At 41.7% G+C, this 22,235-nt stretch overlaps 3 protein-coding genes across 5 annotated transcripts; all 3 read right to left on the minus strand.

The window, feature by feature from the left end:
• Positions 1-2,553: 2,553 nt before the first annotated feature.
• On the minus strand, positions 2,554-7,058 carry chst10 (carbohydrate sulfotransferase 10). Its single transcript, XM_087791752.1, has 5 exons — positions 6,667-7,058; positions 6,497-6,591; positions 4,695-4,923; positions 4,519-4,624; positions 2,554-4,324 (listed from the first exon to the last, which is right to left on the minus strand). Exons 1-5 carry the CDS (start codon positions 6,758-6,760, stop codon positions 3,772-3,774), a joined length of 1,077 nt encoding a protein of 358 aa, XP_087647878.1. The 5' UTR covers positions 6,761-7,058; the 3' UTR covers positions 2,554-3,771.
• A 1,700-nt stretch (positions 7,059-8,758) lies between these two features.
• On the minus strand, positions 8,759-10,860 carry rpl31 (ribosomal protein L31). Its single transcript, XM_087791753.1, has 5 exons — positions 10,776-10,860; positions 10,145-10,248; positions 9,945-10,070; positions 8,915-9,027; positions 8,759-8,839 (listed from the first exon to the last, which is right to left on the minus strand). Exons 2-5 carry the CDS (start codon positions 10,246-10,248, stop codon positions 8,808-8,810), a joined length of 375 nt encoding a protein of 124 aa, XP_087647879.1. The 5' UTR covers positions 10,776-10,860; the 3' UTR covers positions 8,759-8,807.
• A 607-nt stretch (positions 10,861-11,467) lies between these two features.
• On the minus strand, positions 11,468-21,698 carry zc3h13 (zinc finger CCCH-type containing 13). Of its 3 annotated transcripts, none has more exons than XM_087791756.1 (20): positions 21,604-21,698; positions 20,290-20,463; positions 20,114-20,217; positions 19,923-20,037; positions 19,478-19,589; positions 19,229-19,395; positions 19,023-19,162; positions 18,485-18,685; positions 18,178-18,342; positions 17,766-18,103; positions 17,250-17,678; positions 16,965-17,183; positions 15,993-16,533; positions 15,803-15,915; positions 14,242-15,429; positions 13,583-14,170; positions 13,379-13,522; positions 12,796-12,996; positions 12,561-12,724; positions 11,468-12,485 (listed from the first exon to the last, which is right to left on the minus strand). In XM_087791756.1, exons 2-20 carry the CDS (start codon positions 20,452-20,454, stop codon positions 12,285-12,287), a joined length of 5,295 nt encoding a protein of 1,764 aa, XP_087647882.1. In that variant the 5' UTR covers positions 20,455-20,463; positions 21,604-21,698; the 3' UTR covers positions 11,468-12,284. The 3 variants fall into 3 exon arrangements, with proteins under 3 accessions (XP_087647882.1, XP_087647880.1, XP_087647881.1); XM_087791754.1 differs by having other exon boundaries at positions 15,719-15,915; XM_087791755.1 differs by having other exon boundaries at positions 15,719-15,915; positions 21,526-21,666.
• Between the last annotated feature and the right edge of the window lie 537 nt (positions 21,699-22,235).

Below are 22,235 nucleotides of genomic sequence, written 5' to 3' on the forward strand. Positions count from 1 at the left end.
TGTTTGTACTTTGTATTAAAAGTTAGTTACATCTGGGGAAAAAATGTTTATAGGTCCCCACAGCTTTTAATACTCATATTAAAATGTTAAAAGGCAACTAATGTAAAACTCCAACACTCCTGACTTACTCCCATATTTTAAATGTTGAAGTCTTCCTCTCCAAGATGCAGTAAGTCCCACATCATGATGATGTTTTCAACTTACTTACTTTATAAAGTTCTCCCCCATGTGAAATCTCGTAAAACGAGAGGTTATGTGAACGAAGTTTACTGTGTCGTAATGATGGCCTCACTCCTCCACTAGTCAGATGAAATCACGCCCGCATTGTTTAAACAACATTTTCTAGCGTAAATATTTAAATGAAAAGAGAGTTTTGTACAAACAGACATATACTGATGAGTACAATAGACAGACAGATAGACGGACAGATTGAGAGACAGACTGACAGACAGATAGATAGATAGATCCATACATATATATATATATGTATATATATATATAATAACTCATCAGTATATATAATGTTATAGCATTATAACAGTGGTTAATGAGCTCATATAATTCATATAATGACATCTAGTATCAATAAAACCCTTATTTCCAGTTTTTTAGTTTTGTTGTTTTTGACAACCCCCACATCATCCCTAGTGTGTAATGTGACCCTTAAGGAAATAACTACTTGTGTCCATTTTTACAAAAATGTTAACACATGGTGTTAGCTCAGAGCGAGCAACACATTGTATTTAGAATCCAGCCCTCTGCGGTTGAATATTTACTCAGGACCCCTCTGAAACACACACGGTTGATCTGTTGTTTAAACAAGCAGCAACAGCCAAATGTCAGTCATGACCAACCGGTCCGACGGGAAAGAGGAAGATCCGTGCTTGGGTAGTGAGCATGTGCGAGCAGGTCTGGGGTACATCAGGGCACATGAGTCTACCATCCATGTACATCTGCTGTGGTTCCCACTGACTGAGCACGCTAACTCGTCTACTGACACATAGATGAGTCACTGTGCTTTTGTATGATGTCATGTCGTAAATGTTATAATGACTGTGTGCATGAGTCAGCTGGTTTTGGGATGGATTCTGGTCTAAATAAGATGGACGATAATGAAATGAATAGGGGTTCCATTAGTTGAACTGCTGGATGGATGCATGTTGCCTGAGCAGAGATTTAGATGGATATTGTGGGTGATGAGTGGATGGAAAGATAGATGTTGTCATCCATCTTGTCAGTTGATGGCTTGAATTTGGCAGGCAGATGAAATCAATAGAGAAATACATGCTGTGTGAATGGATGGATGGGTGTTGGAGGATGATGGGTGGTTTCTGTGTAAATAGGTAAATGGATGGAGGCAAATATTAATGATACACAAGGCGTGATGAATAAGTAGATAGAATGGTGACCGTGGTGAGTTTGTGCAACATTGTCAATGTAGTTAGATGGATGGAGAGAAAAAATAAGAAACACACAAACATGTTGGTTAATGAGCAGCTGGATGACGTAATACTCTGCAAGTAAATAACTTTGAAATATTATTGAAATATTTTACGATAATGAATAGTAAATAATTGTCGAAACAATTGTCTTGTCATTTATCATAATCCCCTGAAGGCTTTGCTCTTAACGGATATTTAAAGGAATCGGTTTAACCACGGAGCTGCTAAAATCATAGTGCGCATGTCCATAAATCTCCCGTACACAGCCCAGGGCCCCCCATATTTCCGGACCCAAAGCCAATCAAAAATACTGGCTGCCATCCTTCAAAACTGAAAAAAGATACCACAAACCAAGAACAATCAAATAATTTATAAAGACTTTTATAAAGAGCAAAGATGAGAAGTTTGTGACATCATCACAGGTTTGAACATTGGAGTGACAAGAGGGACATTGACAAGTTTGTCCATATGATCGTCATCCATCCTTTATATTGAAGAAACGAACTGCACTGCTGAGTGGCATTTTTGGGGAATCTTTTAAATTTTGATTATGTATAAAACAAATCGATTGTGTTTTGGAGGAGGAGGGTTATTATTTATTTTGTCATTTTGATAGAAAATCTTTATCAAAAGTGATTAAAGCACCCTCATTTAAAATATAGAAATAAATGACATCTGTACTTAGATATTAAACGTTAAGTGCACACATATCTATACTTTGTATAATAGGAATTAGACACAGGAAGCGTGCTCTAAACAATTCTAAATAAGAAACGTTATTTGACGTACGATTGTGTTGTTGTGTCATTAAATGATGATATGAAGCACAGTTGCAGGTTGTTTGATAAATATTGAAATAATGTGCTATTTTCACTTCACCAGAGGAACTAATAATAAATCACGAGCCTCAACATACGTTACTGTAACGAGCCCACTCTGTGCCCCACTCAACTTTTCATGCTAGACGCCATTAGGCGTAAAATGACGTCACCGCTTAGTGCTCAATCTAAAATAGTAGGCTGCCATCTGATGGGTAAAGAGTAGTACTGCACCTGAGGTTCCCTTCTCTGTATTTGACTGTCTCAAGAATTCTAGTCACACGACAACAAGGTGTTAGTTTTCAAATTAAACTTTATTACAAGCAAGCGCACAGAGCCAACTGTCGAAGAAAACCTCTCTCTAATGGCTAGTTTCAGTAGTCAGTCTTAATCAACATTATAAATATCAGGGTCCTACTTAGTACTTCACTCACATGTTTCTGACAGTACTCGTCCATGTTGTATGCACGGGATGACATCGTCACTGGTTAAAACTTCCATTTCAAATCCCGAAAGTCGACAATGTTACCGTTTAATTTAGTGCAATGAGTAAATAGGTTAAATATTGTTAAATAGTTAAATAAAAATAAAATAAATGTGTCCATCCATTCCATGTTTGTACTTTATTTTCAAAAATAGACAACTTCCGTTACCATTAGAATAAAATAAATGTGAAGTAGCTACAGAAACATGGTTGGTGTCATTAATGCTACTTTAGTGCTTTTATACTTTCCTCAGTGCTTAAAGAAATAGCTTAATATGAACAAAGGAGCGATGAACACCAGAAAATGTGCTTCCCTCAGACACATTTTTTACTATCTATTGCTTCATTGGACCACCGGAATACTTGTGTTCGCTGAAGAAGCAGGTTCCAATGATTATGAGTAGGAAGCTGCAATATTGAGGCTGATCAGTTTGGGATGAGCATTCAAACTAAACCAGAACACTCTTATCACTGCTTAAAAAACAACATTGTCGTAGCTCCGCTCCTAGTGTTGAATTTATGTAAACAATAACTGTAAAACATAATGTTGTGAAGGACCAGATGCAAAAGTTAGCATTACTGACTAACATATTCCATTGTTGCACTAAAGACACTTGGATTATAAGAGTAGCTTTTAAATCAGGACCTGGAACAGAAGAGGTCCGAATGAAAAGGTTCATACAAAAACATAATTCATAATACAAATAACAGATGGTATATGTTGCATTTAAAATATGTGTAGCTTTATGCAAAAATAGGAAGGTAAAGTTTAAATCAGAAGTTAGAGTTTGGGGATTAATGCCAAGTAAAGTTTCTACGGCAACTATTAGTTTTGTATAATCCCAGCCACGATCTCAGTTTATGATCTCTCGGTGTCTTGTTCTGATAATTGACCCCCCAACTGTGCTCCAAGGTGACACAACAGATAACATCAGACATGCTACAGTGGATGGAGATCTGAGATTGTTAAACTTGTCGTACTCCTATGTGCGTTTGTGTAGGTGCTCATTAATCCAGGTCAATGGTTTCAGTCAAGTAGAAAGTCAGGACTGGGGTATCCGAACAGCTTGAAGTCGCCTTGGTAACGTGCATAGAGACGCCTGACGTCCCGCTTGGTGATCCCTGAGAAGTAGCGCTCCACCTTGGTTTGGTTGTAGCGGGTGATCCCGGGAGGTATGGCTGGGTAGGTCACCAGCCGCTCGATGCCAGCAGCTCTGAGGATGAACGGTGCGTCCTGCTCCAGCGTTTCGTGGTGACCCACCACATTATAGTGGATCTCGCACGGCGCGCACAGATCGGCGTACGTCACCCAGTGGATGATGTGCTCGCCGAACTGCCGGTCCATTCGCCGCCGACCCTCTACGTCCCCCAGATATCGGACAAAGTCTTCAAAGTGGAGTCCGGATGCTGCCTGTTCGCTCTCGCGGTGGCTTTTGCGATACTTCCTGATGATGGCAGGAGCAATGTCGTGTTTGTACCAGGGCTCGAAGCGCGGGTTCTTCACAAACTTGTCTTTGAAGGCAGAGATGAGCCGCTCGAATGGATCTCTTACGATGAAAAACTTAAAATACGTGCTTAATCTGTGGAAGAAAATCATTTATTCAGCAAATTTCAAATGGAATGATCTCCAGAAGTAAATCCAATCTTCTCAATGTAACCACTATAAAGTAAGAAAACATTTTGAGACGTACAAAAAAATGAACACCAGATTAACCGTAGAAGAAGTACTAAAAACTGATGTTTACAAATTGTTGTCAGGAGAGCCTGGACTGACCTGCGAGTTATTTCCTTGGGTGAAAATGATGCGAGGCGAGGAAGACCATTCTTTTCATGGTCATGAACCAGGTTTTCTGGGATCTCCTCCACTGATGGGAATCCGCCTAAAAGTCACGCCAATTTATATTACTCAAAGTAGGCTCTGATCTAGTGTCGGTGTGAGACTGAACTCACCATTGAGAACTATGAGGACCTTCTTCCACTGTGTATTTCCCACCTTGGGCGTCTGGCAGAACAAGATCCTGTGCTTGTCGCAGACAAAGATGCGGTCCAGGACGAACTTGCTGATGGACACATGGGTAAGATTTCTCAGGCTGCTGTTTTTGCACACATTAGAGATCAGCTGGCCTCGACCTTCAACAACAGTATCCCAATCGGAAGCTGCTGTGGTTCCTGTTGAGTGCTGTGTTATAAATAACAAAATAACTTTGATTAGATAGAGACAAACTTAATTTGTCACAAGATATGAAATTAACCTGATGAACATTTTTCAAATGTAACATTCACACGTTAAACCATTGCTGTAAATCACAGAAATATATTTAACCAATATCCACAATTTCCTGGTGTGTAATACTAATTAAGGTGATCTTCACTGAATCAGAACTAGAAGGTGGAGCTGAGGGCCATATTTTTGCATTTACACAGAAAACCATGCTTAATATCAACTAAGTAATAACCATTTTAACTGTCAAAGCTTTTCATCTATCTTCAAGCACAGACAGAAGGACACAAACTCTGCCCTCCGGTTATTACCCAGAACACCATGTTCAGATAATCAAACAATCATAGAAATGAAAACAAACATGTTTATAATGCAAATTTGAATATTGAATGAGAATACAAAAACATGTTAATTATTAGTTATTCTTTCTGCTCCTCCTCTACCATCTCCTCCAGCTTCTCCTGCTTTCTAGTCTCTCTCTTCCTGCTCCTCCTCTACCATCTCCTCCAGCTTCTCCTGCTTTCTTGTCTCTCTCTTCCTGCTTCTCCTCTTTATCTCCTCCAGCTTCTCCTGATTCACCTGCTTTCTAGTTTCTCTCCTCCTGCTCCTCCTCTACCATCTCCTTCAGCTTCTCCAGCTTCACCTACTTTCTAGTCTCTCTCTTCCTGCTCCTCCTCTACCATCTCCTCCAGCTTCCCCTGCTTTCTAGTCTCCATCTTCCTGCTCCTCCTACATCCACCCCTCCAGTCTCTCTAAAGTCCATGAAAAATATGTCATATGATTAGATCAAGGATATGATTGGTCATTATTGACAGAGAAAAAAAGGGTTGATTATTTTCTTTAACTAAAAAATAACACACATATCAAACTAGTTTACATAACAAACACAAACCGAAGTGAATCGGTTTCTGAGGTATGGAGTTTTATCTTTTACACTGAATTAAATACTGTTCTTTTTCTGTACTGTTTTTTTTGTTTGTTCATGCCGGATAAGTCATGTCATTTGACCATGTGCTTTAGATTGTACAGCCAATGTACCCATTTACACTTGATTAATAATCGTCATGCATTTGTAGTATTGTTTTATGTTGGTTTGGTTTTCCTTAGGAGAAAATATTAAACACTTTTCCAATGTCTATATTTCCATTTTTGAATGACAATATTTAGCAAAAATGTGGATATGTACAATCAAACTGCATCAATAATCTGAGGTTTTATAGTACGTTGCTCTCTTTCACACAATTAATGCATAAAAATAAGTTTATTGGATCTCTCAGTGGCTTAGCTGAAACCCAATTCTACCATCCTGCATACATGCACTTATTTCTGACGTGCTTTACTGCTTTACTAATATGATTTCAACGTCTATCATTTTATCTTATTAAACATAGCAAAATTATTAATTAGAAACCATGAAAATAAAAGTTGAATTACACCTTATCAAAGTTGATGATACGCTTTTGGAGGTAGTTAGTTGGAAGTCAGTGGATTCACGTTTTAGGTCCATCATCTCACAGTATTACATGTTTACCTGCCCTGGAAGTTGCACCTCATCCTTCTCTGGGCTGGACTTGACCTTTGCTCCCGCCTCAGTCCACGCCTGTCCCCCGACTTTCTCTCCGTAGTCTGTGAACACGATTGTTTTGAGTCAATGTTGCTCTGATCTCAGGTTCTCTCCCTGAGTGTGTCCTTCAGTCTCACCATCTACAGCTCGGAAGTTGATGAACCTGGTCACGAACATGAGGATGAGCAGCACCCAGCCGCAGGCTCCCAGGAGCAGCCAGTGGTGCCGCATCGCTCTGTGGGTCAGCCGGCGGCCATGGAACCCCTGGACGTCCACACCCACCTTCAGATAACGACGCTCATGGAAACACTCACCTGTCCTCTTTATCCACTTCCAGGCCACATTGTCAGAGATGTTTCCAAGATAGAAACTTAACCGAGGACGTGAGTGGAAATGCAAGTCGTACCATCGAACTAAGTACACAAAACAAAAACACGTTAAAATGGACCTCGATATTAAAAAAGCAAATGTCTCCGGGCACAGTTTAAACTCTGTACTGGAAGCTAACAGAAGCTAATGTCGATAGCAGTCAACATCCGGTCTGTTGGGTCTTGCGCGCGCCACCTAGTGGAGGCGTATGCACGCAGCACATATACACTACATCAAATTTTGTAATAATGTTGACGTCTACGGAAGTATATCAGTGCCATCAGAATATTGAATGGTTGATTTTAATATTTAAAATATTGAAAGGTTGAATTCGCTTCATTTTAAGTTGATTGATATTATGTTTGCAAATTAGTAAGTATGTAAGTAAAGGTTATTTGTAAAGCACCTTTCTAGACCAGGGTCACAAAGCGCTTTAACAATCACAAAAAATACACAGTTAAAATATATACTTAAAAAAAGTCCAAGACACACAAAGGAGTTCCAGAAAATCAGGGGAAAGTCTGCACAAATAAAAATGTCTTGAGATGTTTCTTGAAGGGGTCAGTAGATCCATCAGCTTAGGAGCAACAACCAGGAAGGATTTCCCTCTTCTAGTCAGACCTCAGAGCTCGAGCTGGGGTGTAAGGCTGGATCAGATCACTGATGTAAAGGAGCCTGACCATGAATTAGATACTGAATATCAAAATGGATGGAAAAAAATAATAGTTTTTGTCAGAAATAACTCTCCCTAAATGTTGAACTAACTACATTCATAGTTAAACATACACCGCTCAATATAACAGAACATACAGGTGAATAAACCAATGGGGGTTCACTAAAGGTGTACAAACTCAAATTGAAACCATTAAAAAGACAATAAAAAACAAAACATTTAACTATAAAACCCCAATACAAAATGTAAATTAATTAAATATTTTTTTGTTTGTTTATATTAATTTGCAGTATTGAAGGATGTAGTAATGGTTACACTTTCTCCTCCAGTAATAGTCAGTGGCAGCGAACCAATAGAGGGCGTCGTCCGGCAACTCCCAATGACATTTATTTTGAATAAAAAAAGTACATAGAAATAAGAAAGCTCTAAATTGTAATTCTATTAGTAAAGTATATATTTGATGCATTACAGTATATGGCAGTATTACATCCTTAGCATGGTTTCTTTGAGAAAGCATCTCAACCAACTCATACACCTGCTAGGTAATGAAGCGCCATGAGCCTGTAATTAATTGAATATAAGGGAAAGTGAAAACAAATGCTTTATTTTCCATTTTAAATTGTATTTCATGTCATCTACCCTTTCATTACTATTAATTTGTGCAGGCTACTCCTTGATTTTCTGGAACTCCTGGGTTTTCTCAAGTCTTATCTTGACCTTTAAAGTATACAGTATATTTTATTGAATATCATTGATTGTTTAAGTCCTTTGTGACCCTGGTCTGGAAAAGCGCAATACAAATAACTTACTTGCATTGTTCCATGTGAACTTTTAACTGATGGGTAGCACTTCAATTTTTTTGATTTCCTAAAGAACTATCAAAGTACCCTTTCATAGATATACAAGTCTCTAAAAACAAAAACCCTGCATGTTGCTCAGAAAACAAGTTTTACTTCATTGCAAATAAATGCCTGAGTAGGACCTTATCAGGGATCAATAAAGTTTGGTGATAATCATTGTGCATCATTGGGTTAGTCTACCTTGGTTTCACAATTTTAACCATTGATCAGAGTGACTGAAATTCTGAAACCATTACAACAAAGCACTTTAGGGCAACTTTACAGCTCATTTCAATGTCAAATTGTGCAAATCATTTCTCAACCTTTAAGAAACAAAACAAATGCAAGTAGATTTATTTTATCGTTTATTCCACTCTCAGGGGGAAGGAGGGGCTGTTTAGTTCTCATCCACATTGACCGTCTGAAGACCTGCAAGAACCAGAACATAACATGAAGAAAACACATTTGGTGCAACAAGCTAAATACACAGGAGCAGGCGTTTACCTTTGCATGAGGTAACTGGGACGTATGTGACCAGAGTGTACAGTTTGTTGGGAGAGTCTTCGTCCTCGTTACGCTTCCTTGACAGCCTGACTCTCATCCTGTACGGAACGTTTCTGGAAAATAAACGAGACTACTTAGTTCACATGGTCGAGCAGGTTTCAGGGTCAGCCAGCAGGTGGATCAACAGTCCTGCATTCCTACCAGCACAACAACCAGGCTCGAGCACGTTTCACACAAACCAAGCCAGGTGTAGACAAATCATTTTTAGAATCGTATAGAGGAATCAATAAAGTTGTATCCATCTAGACCATTAAAAAGATTAAAATGTAAACACTGTCTAGCAGACTTTCTGTTATTGGTGGACAGAAAAGGCTGGTAACTTAATAAAGTAAATATGATAGATTTAGCCAATGACCTTTCCTGGCAGGTCAAGAAGTTTAAGTTTTGAGGTTTATAAACAACATCTACCAACTCAGCATTGGTGATCACATGGCTTGCTCATCTTTAGCCAACATTCTTTTAGTTTATATTTAGTTCATTTTTGAATATAATTAATGTGGCATTTTATTTGCTTTATCCACCAAGAAATTTCTGCTCATCCCATGCTTCTGTAAAGCCATTTTAGACTAAATATATAGCAGCCAAAACTGAAGCCATTTTAAGACCCAATGCATGGCTCCTGTTCATATCCCAATTAATTTGTGGAACAAATGCACAGCAGATATCAGTATGGTTAAAAATCAATGACGTATGGCACCAAGGTAAATAAAGTGTCTTTTGAGTAACAAAACCGTTTTTTTTTTTTACAAGAATTACTAAACAAACATTTAACAGAAGAAATGTATAATAAAATGCATGTTAGATTCAACCTTCTAACTACTAGCACATTTCAATTATGCATGACTTAACACAATATGATTAGGGGAAGAAAATCGAGACTTGGGGCAAAACTACTTGAAGGATTCAAAGTCAGGGTGCGTTTTGAGTTGAGCTTCAAGTCAGGGCACAGTATCTGCAGTTCAACACTCACCTCACACCCTTGCACCACACAGCCTTGTTGAGACGAGTGTCAATGCGGACGTCTGGGGTTCCCATCTCCTTCATGGCGAACTTGCGGATCTCCTTGATGGCGCGGGGAGCCCTCCTTTTGAAACCACTGCAAAAACAAAGCCAAACCGCCGTTGAGTCCACAACTACTGCACATGTTACACGTAAAGCTTAGCTACTCACATTCCATGGATGCGCTTGTGGACGTTGATGGTGTACTCCCTGGTCACCACCTCGTTGATGGCTGAACGCCCCTTCTTCTTCTCTCCTTTCTTTGTTGGGGCCATCTGACATTAGACATTTACAGTGAGTGTGATGTTCATTTCAAGTGAGCCAAAAAAAAACTGTTAGCTTTTAAGAACCTTTCAGACACAGTGATAACAAAGATAAGATGCTATCGACACTGCAACTTTAATACATTTCAAGTTAGTGTACAAGTGGACCAGTGAGTATAGCGCCTATTACTCGAGGCTTAAATTTAACTATCAAAGCTAAATACGTGACAACCATTGTCTGCATACGCGAATTATAACAAAAATTGACAACAAAAACAGGTGAAAACTATCGATAGTACGCTTGGTCAAGAAAAAGGTGGGTTTGAAACGTTCCTCAGACACAACTTACGACTTGAACCTTGAGCTAACGGCCGTCGTTTTAAGTGTCTCAGTTGTAACGTTTTCGTCACAAAATGGCCTAAATCTAGTAAACTAAACTCATGTGTGTGTTTATTATGAATAATCAATACTTGACTGGTCTTTGTAGACGGTGGATGGAGATAGATTGTAAGAAAAGTACTCAGACGGATAGCACTCACATTAGCTCTTCGCGGCAGCGGAAGTAGAAAGGACGGAAGTTGGGCAGAGCGTTGTTGGTAAAGGAAACAGGTCCGTCATTATAAGACGACCGTCGCCACATCACTATCAGATGCGGTTCCGCAATTTAGAGAAAACAACAAATTCAACTTAACAAACCGGACTATAATATAACCACATTATGCATATTGTAATTATTTCGAATTACATTGCATCACTTGACATTTATCACGCTTATATTTACCTATTTTCTCCCTTTTTTAATGTTGATAAACCTTTGGCTCTTCTTGCGAAAATCTGATTATAATGTTAAAAACGCTTCGTTTTTCTTTGGCGATGAAATCTTTTTTTTCCCCATAACCTCGCCCATGTTGCAGTGATTGGTTTAGCATCGAGGTTTGTCACGCAGTTTTAAACCGGGAAATATCCACCTCAAAGGAACTTAGAAGAAAGAAGCAGGTCGTTTTTTGCTGCTGGAGGAGGGAAGCCCATTATTATTTCATAACCTCTCGTTTGCCGAGATTTCAGATGGGGGAGAACTTTATAAAGTAATAACTTAAAAACATGAGATCTACTGCATCTTGAAGAGAAAGACAACATTGAAACATGCAGGTAGGTCAAGAGAGTCGGATTTTCACATTAGTTGCCCTTTAATATTGTCTCCGTCATCAATTTTAATAATCGAATAAAGCAAATCATTTAATCAATTTATTTCAAACAAATCACTTGTTAATTTCATAGTGAGACAAAGACACCAATTGGAGTCCATCATTCTCAGTCCAACCAAACATTTATTCATGATTCCTTGAATAGTAGTTGTGTACACAATACTTATTAGGTTAACAAAGGTCTGAAATAGAGGAACAGTTTACACAGATGACAAACTTTTATTTCTACATTTGCGATAAAGAAATGTAATAATAGTACACCACGTTACCTACCAAATTCAGCTCAACTTGACAACCCAGTCCAACACATTCTACAGTTATTTATACATATTTAAGAAGTCCAATCATTTTGCGACTAGCATTGTACAAATATGGAAAAAGTGAATTAAGCGTAAGCATTTTCACTGGCACTTTTCAATTGTTCAGTCAAGGTTTATAGATGAGAGGCTTCATAGTTTAAAGACAAATGTTCCATGGCAGTAATCATCATGATCAATCTTCAAACCTTCTTACCTGTAAGACTAATACAGTCACAGCTCTTCTTTACTTCATTTACTGAATGCATGTTGGCAGGAATCGTCAGTACATTATCAAAAAAAATCGAAGTTTGTGTCTGGTCTGAAAAAAGAAAAAAAAGAAGAAAAGGTCCTAGACACTTTATCGCATAACCAATGCACATGTTAAGAAGTAAAATAAAAACAGTTCTGAACATTAAAAGCATAAAACAAAACCTCATCACACACTTATCGGTTGGCTGGCAGCTCCAGTAGTCTATGGCACAGCACATACAGGACACAACAAAAAAGAAAAATGTGGACCCGAAAGGTGCAGTACAAGATACTCTCAGGACACACAGACTTCCGGAGGAGCAGTCTCCACTATGCTTGCACCACCAGCAGCTACATCACCGGCAGGCTCTGAGCTGCTGTCAGTCCTCTCAGGCGCGGATGCTTGACCTGCTAGAGTTCTCCTGAAAAGCCTCATGCTCATTTGCAGCAGCTCAGTGTCTACTACAGGAGTTGCAGGATATTGCTTTGTGAGACCCTGACGACACAGAAGGATGATTTAGTACATTTCTACAACTCTCCGTTTACGTTGATTGAATATTAAAAACTTCACCTTCTCATTCTTTAGTAGCTGTCTGCGGATGGCGAAGTCCCTGCGCGCACAAAGGGCTTTGCAACAAGGGCCCAGGTTCCTCAGTAGTCCTGCCCGCTCCACTCTTCTTTTCAAAGCTGCCATGTTCAAGGCGCCCAGGTCATGCTCAAACATTTTGTCCACATCTGGAAAAAAGATAGATCTGAGACATGAAGCGATGGTGAACCGGCAGCAGTGGTCAAAAATGAATACACACCTTTGGGGTCGTCGAGCTCAGACTTGCACACTTCTTTCACTTGCGCCATAAGTTTAGGTCCTGCAAGTCGCTTAGAGACTCCGGCTCTAAGCAGAACAGCACCAGGAGTAAAGCGGAGCAGAGCTGCCCCTGCTGCCCGAGGTTCTGGCTTCTGTTTGGGCATCAGGCTGGACCAGTCCACGTCAATGACATCCAAAGGTCCTGTGAGAACATGGCAAAAATGTTAAGGGCTTTAACAAATTGTAGCTTAGATTAAAAAAGCATTTTGACAATTAGCTTATGATAAAAATGAAGAACCATTTAAAAATGCATTCACTGGATTCTTTCCTACAAGAGGATACAGTTGACAGATTTTAAAGCTGCCGTTTGGACAAACACGGTTTAAAAAAAACAAAGAAATCAAATCAGTTTGATTTTGTCAAGAGTTATGCAGTCATTAAATTCTGAAACACCAGAGTCAAGAACTCAAACTTAACTACAAATAAATTCTTGTTCATAAAGTATCGCAATATATCGTGTCATTTAACCAGATTCATGAAAATAGACACCACTTGCTGAAAGAGTCAAACATGTGTGAGGGTACCTGTAGCTCTCTCTTCATCTTGTTGGTCTTCTTTTTTCTGACTGTCAGCCAGGATCTCGTCTAGCTCTCCATCACTGATGGGCTCATACTCCTCTCCAACTGAAGCCATTGACTGACTGTCGTCGTCTTTCCTATCGTCGTCTCCTAAAGAGCAGAGTAGTCGTTAGAAACTCTTCATGTTCTGATCTGATCCTGATGTTTTACCATCCATGCTGTCGGTCTTCTCTAGTTCCCGCTGTTCTCCCACCAGGTGGCAACTGTTGTTGGCCTTCTCAGACTCTGGTGGACTGAAGGCTTCTCTTGGCAGCAGGGGCTCATAATCGCCGCGGTCCTGTCTCATCATGTCTCCTCGTCCACCAACCCTGGATTCTCCAAGAGGCTCCGTCAACATCAATCTGTCACGCTCTCTGTCTCCCCCACGTTCACCCCTGCCATCTCTCTCCCGCTCCAGCAGGAGTGCATCTGGGAGTAGACGATCCCTCTCCCGGATGTCCCGATCCCTAAGAAGGGGTTCACGTCCTGGACGTATAAGCAAGGGCTCACGGATGCGACCCGGCCAGTCTCTGGATTCAGGTTCCCAGTCTCTCTGTTGCTGCAGGGGCGGCTGGTGCAGGAGGGCCTGCTGCTGCTGCTGTTGCTGGGGCCGATGTTCTTTACGATCCCGATCAAACTGCTCCCGGTCTCGTTCACGCTCTCGACTGTCATAGGAGCCGGCACGAGATTGGGGCCTTCCCTGTCTCTCAGAGTCGGGAGAACTTCGCCTGGAGCTATGACTGCGGGAGTCTTGCCGGTCTGAGTATTGTGTGACAAAGGTTAGTGTATTCATGAAACAACAAACAACTTATAATTTGACATAAGCTAACCTGATGAGGTGCTGCGGCTGGGTTCTCCACGTCTCAGCTGGTCAATTCTGGACTTTCTCTCAGCTACTGGTGGTTCTGTCATACCAGGCCTGTCCCTCTCTCGCTCTCTGTCCCTGGAGTTGTTGCCCTGGAGTCTTCCCCTGCGGGACCTGGGACCCTGTGGTTCCTCCCGATGGGCAGACTCATTAGAAGGTGACCGAGGGCGCCTGGAGGAGGTGCGGCTCTGGTTGCTTCCCATACTGCTGCTGCGTGCCTGGTCAGGCGGCGGCTTGCGCAGCACCGGCTGCGACATCAGTGGCTGCGGGGTTAGAGTCTGCATCAATTCAGGGACCCTCATTGGAGGGTCCTGAGAGAGTAGAGGGGCAATTGGTGGGGCGTTACATCTCTCTCTGTCTCTGCCAGCCCTTGGACCACCACCTCTCCTCGGAGGATCTGTTTGGCCGCGCTCTGCAGGAAGTGCTGGCTCAGGTACACCCTTATCAGTGCCTTCCTCATCTGACCAGTCACTGAATGTGTCCATCTTTGAAAGGGGGGAAGGGTCTGTGTTGCTACGGTGATCAGGTCTCATGGAGGGTGGCGGGGTGCGAGGACCTCTTTTTCGCTTATTGACCATCTGATGGGATGAAGATTCCTCCTCTGAGACGTCAGATTCTCCTTTTGATCTTTTCCTTTTCCGCTCAATTGTCTTCTTTTTCGTTACTTTCCTGGGAGAGAGTAGTGGAGGAGTTTCAGTTGCTGTAACAGGTGGCTCTGGATTGCAGCGGTCCCCAGCTGCGAGGACACTTTTGCCTCCAGTGGTCTCTTCATCTTTGCGACCTTTCTTTACGCCCTTTCTCGGAGCTTTCATCTTCTTTTTGCCTTCATCGTGAGCGGGATTGTCTCTGTCTTCACAGCTCGTCTGTGCAGTCGGAGTTGGAGTTGGACTAGACTCCCGAGCCTCTCTGCCTCGACCACGGAAGTCGGAGGATGAGTCCGATGCTGGTTCTGCTCTTCTTTCACTTAGTCTGCTCTTGTCCGTTCGAGGCTCCGTCTCCTCATGACGAATGCGCACTTCTCTTTTGTCCCCACTGGCTCTACGCTCTTCCTCCTTCCAGTGACCAGTCTTGTCGTCTGTAGACGCTACAGTAGGAGAGCGTAATAATGGCTCCTGTGGGCGGACCACCTGACTGAGAAGACGGTGTTTATCGCCTAAAAAAAACAAAAAACAGTTTGAGATAAATGTCCATTGTGGATAGTACTAAATTATTATGATTTAAACAAGACTTAATTGTTTTTGCACCCAGCAGTGGGGAAATCTTTCGGTGTGATGCCTGCTCAACAATTTTGTCCAGCAGGAATTACTGATGCATGAAAATATATCAAAACAAAAATCACAATCAATGTTGTTGATTGGGATTTTTGTTAGAGCTTGAAGTTGTGTAAACATCCCCGACATCCCCGAAACATCCTGTGTGTCCTTTCAAAAAGAGTTTCCTACTGTCAGATGAAGGCAGACACACTGGGCTGGGGAGGAGGGGCTGTGGGTGGAGTTTTGCTGATCCACGGCCAGCTGGGCGCTCACTTTTCTCGTCAACGCTGTTGTAGCCGTCGCTGTCTGCAGGGCTCAGGTCTCGGGTTCCTCGTCGGGGGGATGCACGTGGGCTCGGACTGTTTTCCAAACGCCTCCTTTTACGACTGTAATGATACAAAATGAGCCAACTAGAAGCTCGGCTCTAAAATTCCACACACACGATATAAACAATGCGTCTTGCCTGGTTTTGCGATCATCTCGTACTTCCCGTACGGTTCGATCTTCTCTGGCATCATCCCGCCTCTCCCGACGTTCTTCCCTCCCACGCTCTCTCTCCCGCTCTTCCCATTCCCGCTGCCGCTCCCTTTCTCGCTGCTCTCTCTCCCGTTCTCTCTGTTCCTTGCGCTCTCGCTCCCTCTCCCTCTCCTCTCGTTCCCTCTCTCTTTCCCTCTCCTCTCGTTCCCTCTCCCTCTCTTCACGCTCTCGTTCCCTCTCCCTTTCCTCCCTTTCCCGCTCACGCTCCTCCCTTTCCCGCTCTCGTTCCCGCTCTCTTTCTCTGATGCGCTCACGCTCTGCCTCCCTTTCTTTCTCTCGTTCCCTCTCCCTCTCTTTTTCCTTCTCCCTCTCCCTATCCCTTTCCCGCTCTCTCTCCCTCTCTCGGTCACGGCCCCTGTCTTCCCGTCTCTCATCTGCCCGGTCCACCCTGCGGTCTTCGCGCCTTCCATCCCTCTCAGACTCCTCTGATCTCCTCTGGTGTCGATTTGGAGATGTTGCCCTTTGATCTGTTATAAAGACAGAAATTGTATAACTTTTAAAGACAGGATTCTCCAGTGAAACATTTTGTGTTCAATGAGGTTTTTATACAAATGTACAGAGGTCCCTTGCCATATTGCGGTTCATGGTCATGCGGTTTCGTAGGTTGTTTTTTTGCATACAGTCAAGAATATTTACGTACATGTAGTGCTTATGATTTGAAATTAAAAAATAAAAAGTGGAATAATTGTCTACAGACTGATGCATGTTCTACAGAAATTAGGAACATTAGCTTAACAATCAGTGAATGAAGTTTTTTTTTACTCTTTATTCCCACTTTTCAGTATAGTTCCTCAAATTGGACAACTCTATGTGCTAGTTTATAGCATTTTATGGAATACTCAATATACTTCAATTGTTGATGTATCAATTACCATCTTCCATTTCACCATTATCTTACCTCTGTCCCGATTATCCCTGCGATCCCGTTCACCGTGTCCGCCTCGTCTGTCATAGGAAGAGTCCCTGGCCTGATCTCCTCGTCTGTCTCCCTCATAGCGATCGCGGTCTAGTCCTCTATCAGAGGCATCTGTACTCCTCTCGCGCACATTACTGCTCCGCGACTCCCAGTTGTCATGACCACCGTCTAGTTGCGAACCTCTGGAGTTTCTGTTGGTGCCTGAAATAAAGGTTTAATCAGTCATTCTGCGGTCTAATTGCTGAAGGAGCAGATATAATGTGTTGCCTTTTTCTGATGCTTCATTGGCTCGGCCCCTTCCTCTTCCATTCCTCTCGGTCCGGCCGTCGTCACGTCCTTGGTTTCTGCCAAATGATCTCTCATCCTGTGGGGGGTCCTCCCTCCTGTGGGCATCCACCTTCTCCCTATCCTTTTCCCGTTCTCTTTCTTTTTCCCTCTCCTTTTCTCGCTCCCTCTCCCGATCACGGCGCTCCATTGATTCTTGACTGGAACGGTTGTCTGACCTCCCCTCTCTGGATTCCTTTGCATCTCGGTTGTCTCTGTGCTCACGGGTTTCACGTGTCGTTTCTCTTCCTCGTTCCCTGCGCTCTCGTACCTCCCCCCTGTGGTCTCGTTCGTCACGACTGTCTCGAGAAGATACTTGCTCAGTGTCGTAGTCGTCACGTACATTGTCCTTATCACGTTTTCCACGAATTTCTGTAAAAAAAAAAAAAAGAAAAATCGAAATATGTTCAGTTTAGGTCCAGTAAAATAGGTTAATGATTTGAAAGGCCAAACTAGTACCATCTCTCCGTTCATATCTGCTGCGCTCTAAAGGACTCCTCTCTCTCTCCCCGCGACTCCTCTCGCGGTCCCTTGAGTGTCGACGGGTTGGACTTGACTTATCCGATCTGCGATGTGGGGACAAGGTGTCATGGGAGGCAGCTGGTGACCGTGAGCGCCGCGGACTCAGTGGTGACGAGTTGGATGCAGTGGGTGGGGCATTGCGATGATATGCTGGAGAACAGGAACGCCGGCGAGGAGGCGATGGAGTCTGACGCTGAGCCGAGGAGCCAGAGGATGGGGAGCGGTGATGTGAAGAGGGAGGGGTCTGCCGTTGCTGTGTGGGTGGTGAAGGAGACCTGGAGGAGCAAATGGCCAGTGTAGAAATGCTTGAGGTACAAGTCTAGTATATGAACACAGTTTAACACCTTACCTGCATGGAGGAGAGGCCTGAGCACTATTTTTGCGCAATATTTTAGGGGAGTTGGTCTTTTTCTTTATGTTGGGGGACAAAGCCGTGGGGGGGGATGATGCATTTTCAGAACACTCTTCTGTTGTAAGGGTCCGCTTGGCTTTGTGGGAACTGTCTGAGCGGTCCCTGTACCAAATAAAACAAGCCAAAATTGAGAAATTTGCTGAAAAAATGTAAAGAAAAAGAGCTAGACATTTGTTTGTCATCAATGGAATCTGTGTGATTAATATCATGACTCAATAATCAGCAACATATGCCTTCACCTCACCTGCGTTTCTCCTTCTTCTCCTTGTGTTTCTCTGTATCTCGTCCACGATCTTTCCCTTCTTTCTGTTTTTCTTCTGTCTTCTCTTTATTTTTATGCTTTCCTTTATGCTTTTTTCCAACTACAGGGATATCCACAGGGACTGGTGGAGGAGGACTGGGGGTCCGGGGACCTTTCTTCTTACTGTGGCTTCCTTTTGAAGGTCTACGGGAAAAAGGGAAAGCGGAGGTACATGCATAAGATTTTGACAAGAGCCCAGAAAACAAAACAGGCTGAGCCTTCAACCCACCATCCCAGATAAGATTACAATGGAAATTGAATATCCTTTTATATCATCTATAAGAAATGTATATTTGTCTTTTTATTTGTTGAAGTAACTGAGCCTAGAAGAAAGTATTACTCCCTTTCTTGGTATATTTATTTTATTTTTAATGAACAATAACAATTCTCGCCGCAGATGGACAGGTACAACTTCACTAGTTTGGTTAATTTCCTATGTATATTCTTAATACATTATTAAAAATGAAAAAGACAATTTTACCTGGTAGTTTCAGCCACTGGGGATGAAATTGCCACCTTCTTTTCTTTTTTACCAGAACCTTGTCCTTTGGCTCCACCTTTGTGCTTTGGGGAAGTGGACTTTTTTGGTGAATCTTTACAGCTTGGCTGCTCAGGCAAGGGCTATAGTAGAGACATCCAGGTAAGAATTTGAACTTTAAATTGACTCATTATTATTCAAGTACTTACTTTAGGTAGCGCACTTGTCCTTGTCTTGCCACCTGTCTCCTCTTTTTTGACAACAATGTCCTCCCTCTTGTCAAGATTCTCCTGCTCCAGTTTCATAAGTTCCCGTTGAATCTTCTGACGCTTCATTTCGAGAGACAACTCGTAATCGTAATCACCAATATCAGAGTCTGGAGAAAAAAAAAATCAAAACTAGGTCTTCATGAATTTAATGTTGTCAACCAGTTGAAGCGAAGACAAGACATCTACTACCTTCTCGATTCGTTTCCCACTCTGTGGGCTCTTCTTCACTGCCTGGCGTTCTTTCCTTAGTAATTTTAATATCCTCCTTTTCTCTATGTCGACTTCTCGAGGTATCTCTCTGCTGCAGGTGGAAGTCATCACAAACAAGAATGTAATTATTTGCAATTTTCCTCCATCAAATAATAAAATGCATAAAAAGGTGTACATTGCCATTTGTATTGTATATGTGATATACAATCTCATGTTAAAGAGGTTAAAAAAAATGTAATAATAATCCCTTCTTTATAGCCACTATGCATTGTTCAGCAACCTTTAACAAATGCCTTTACCTTTTGTTAAGAGTATAACATACTGTATTAAAAACAGAGAAAAGAAACAAATTTATGCAAAAAAATGTGGTGATGTGAATAAAATAGTCTTTTTACAAACACAACTACACTCATAGATCACTCACTCTTGCTGTGGGGGAAGTAGGCTCATCCAAGTCTCGCTTCAAGTTTTCTTGTTCAACATCCTGTCTCTTATTCTTCATCCTCTCCCGCAGATCACCTGTGGGTCTCTCTGCTGACCTGCTCCAATAATACAAATGCAAGTTAAGGAAAGGTCCTTCAACACATATTCGTTCCGATATTGGTTCTCTCATACCGACTGAAGCTGAATCCCTTGCCCCGTGGCTGAGTTCCATGAGTGTATCGACAGGTGTTTCCGTAACTGCAATTTCCGGTCTTCAGCCAATTTCTGCAATGACTCTGGGAGAAAAGCTTAACTTATTACTCAAGTTGTAACAGAGATACGTCAGGCAGAGGTAAGTGAAGCCATACATCAGCAGCATTACTCCCAGTACTGGGCCCAAGTCGTTCAAATACACTGGGCCTGCGAGAAGGGGCGGCGGGGTTGCTGGTGCTGCTACTGCTGGTTGTGGTGCTGCTACTGTCCGATATGGTTTTTGAATTCTCCACTGTTACTTTTCGCCGGATCTTGGACATTCTGCAAGACTAGAGATGTCACAGAAAAAGAGAATCAGACAAATTTATTTTTGAAATACCACATTGGCAGATGGTAATGTTCTCCCACAAATGCATCTAGTGTTTTTTTTGTGGTCAGACATTACTATGATAACTATTTTTTGTCATGTAGTTTTGATACATTGATATCAACCCAAGCTTCTTACACTAACACACGCCATAATTGAAAACATCACATGGCTGTGGAATGGAGAAACCATCTACTTTTTAACATTTGGACTTAACTCTTACCTGGTGCCACATCCTTGGCTTACACTCAAACAAAGCACACCGCCGTACTCCAGTTGCTCTTACAGACACATTAGGCATTTTACTTAGGTCTTTACCAATGCCAAAATAATAATTAAAACTTGCAGCTTTAAACTTCCTATTTTCAATTAGACTTAATTATTTCCCTTTTAGCATTCACATAGCAAGAGTTCAATATAAAAATGGAGCAATCTAGTAATTCATTATTCGTCTTTCTGTCAAGATAACTGAGCTTTCATATGCAATGTAAACAAAGTCACTTTGATTTGCACTGTTAAGTCATACAAATAACTTTGTTTAACCACTATAGGCCGTAAGTTTCTAGCTTTAAAAGGTCGATGATGCGGTTTCTTTTTGTCATACAGCTTAAAGTGTAGGTACAAACTATTATTCGACTAAAGACCAACGATTCGCGTTACATTTTTTGTTTATGTATGTTTGGTTTATAGTTTGCTTGTATCTTGACGAACACATATGTTTGGGGTTTCATTTGTGAATCATTTCCCACTAACTTTGATCGCTTCACCAACATTGCAGATTAGCCCATTATTAGCGAAGGCAAACTAAGCTTTACACCTCCATTAAAATCACGCTGGTTTAATGTCCTCAAATTCAATTGTATTACTCACTGCATCACTGTTAAAGAATGCATAAATAACTTCACTGCACGTCTCAAAAGAATGCCAAAATACACCATGTTGTTTGTGTGCTTTCGCGGGGCCTGGAGTAGCCTCTACTAGCATGCGTGCTACCGTCTTGCAGGCGAAAACAATAAATCCTTACCCTGGGTACAAGTTCGGCGTCGCATCTATTTCTAGCCGTGGATTCGAATTACCCTTTAAAAGAAATATTTACACTCACAATTTAAACACAAAGGCAGAAACTGCCCGGTTTCACAGTCATGTCTGCGCGTCAGTCTTCTTCACCAGGGACATTATCATCCAGCTGGGTTGCCGGGCGCCCTCTGCTGTTAACCAGTCAAAGTGTCTTATGGGATGTTGGAGAATGAGCCTCGGGTTCAATTATACTTATTACATTACTTGTGTATGGAGCAAATGTGTAACGGGGGGCTTTTAATAACTGTTATTGCTTTGTGGGGTCCTGTGCAGTGTCTTGACTATTTAGGTCTGTCTGATTTTTCTTCAATCATATTTTGGTGCCACTTCTGCAGTTTGGGGGTCACTGCTCCAAGTGATCCAACAACCGCTGTTGCCTTTCGCTTACAGGCTTTCTCTAGATCTTCGTTGAAATTATATTTTTCCAATTTCCCATTAAAATGTACCTAATGTTGCAATTGCTCTGGATCTACCACAAAGGTAGACCAGGGTCACAAAGCGCTTAAACAATCAAAACAATATTCAATAAAATATATACTTTAAAGGTCAAGACACAAACACAGGAGTTCCATAAAATCAAAGGAAAAGCCTGCACAAATAAAAATGTCTTAAGATGTTTCTTGAAGGTGCATTTGTTGAAGTTGTCTAAAGATGAAG

The sequence above is a fragment of the Callionymus lyra genome, chromosome 5, assembly GCF_982586985.1.
Source record: "Callionymus lyra chromosome 5, fCalLyr1.hap1.1, whole genome shotgun sequence".
NCBI lineage: Eukaryota > Metazoa > Chordata > Actinopteri > Syngnathiformes > Callionymidae > Callionymus > Callionymus lyra.

Bases quoted from the DNA above. Each gene is read 5' to 3' on its own strand.
- chst10 (XM_087791752.1), bottom strand. From the start codon at position 6,760: ATGCGGCACCACTGGCTGCTCCTGGGAGCCTGCGGCTGGGTGCTGCTC. The intron at 6,592-6,666 runs GTGAGACTGAAG...TCGTGTTCACAG, and splicing joins CAACTTCCGAGCTGTAGATG to ACTACGGAGAGAAAGTCGGG. The intron at 4,924-6,496 runs GTAAACATGTAA...TTTATAACACAG, and splicing joins AGGTGCAACTTCCAGGGCAG to CACTCAACAGGAACCACAGC.
- rpl31 (XM_087791753.1), bottom strand. From the start codon at position 10,248: ATGGCCCCAACAAAGAAAGGAGAGAAGAAGAAGGGGCGTTCAGCCATC. The intron at 10,071-10,144 runs GTGAGTAGCTAA...TTGTTTTTGCAG, and splicing joins CACAAGCGCATCCATGGAAT to TGGTTTCAAAAGGAGGGCTC. The intron at 8,840-8,914 runs GTAAACGCCTGC...TGGTTCTTGCAG, and splicing joins CCCAGTTACCTCATGCAAAG to GTCTTCAGACGGTCAATGTG.
- zc3h13 (XM_087791754.1), bottom strand. From the start codon at position 20,454: ATGTCCAAGATCCGGCGAAAAGTAACAGTGGAGAATTCAAAAACCATA. The intron at 18,686-19,022 runs GTAAAATTGTCT...TTTTTCCCGTAG, and splicing joins CCAGTGGCTGAAACTACCAG to ACCTTCAAAAGGAAGCCACA. The intron at 14,171-14,241 runs GTTAGCTTATGT...CACAATACTCAG, and splicing joins CAGCCGCAGCACCTCATCAG to ACCGGCAAGACTCCCGCAGT.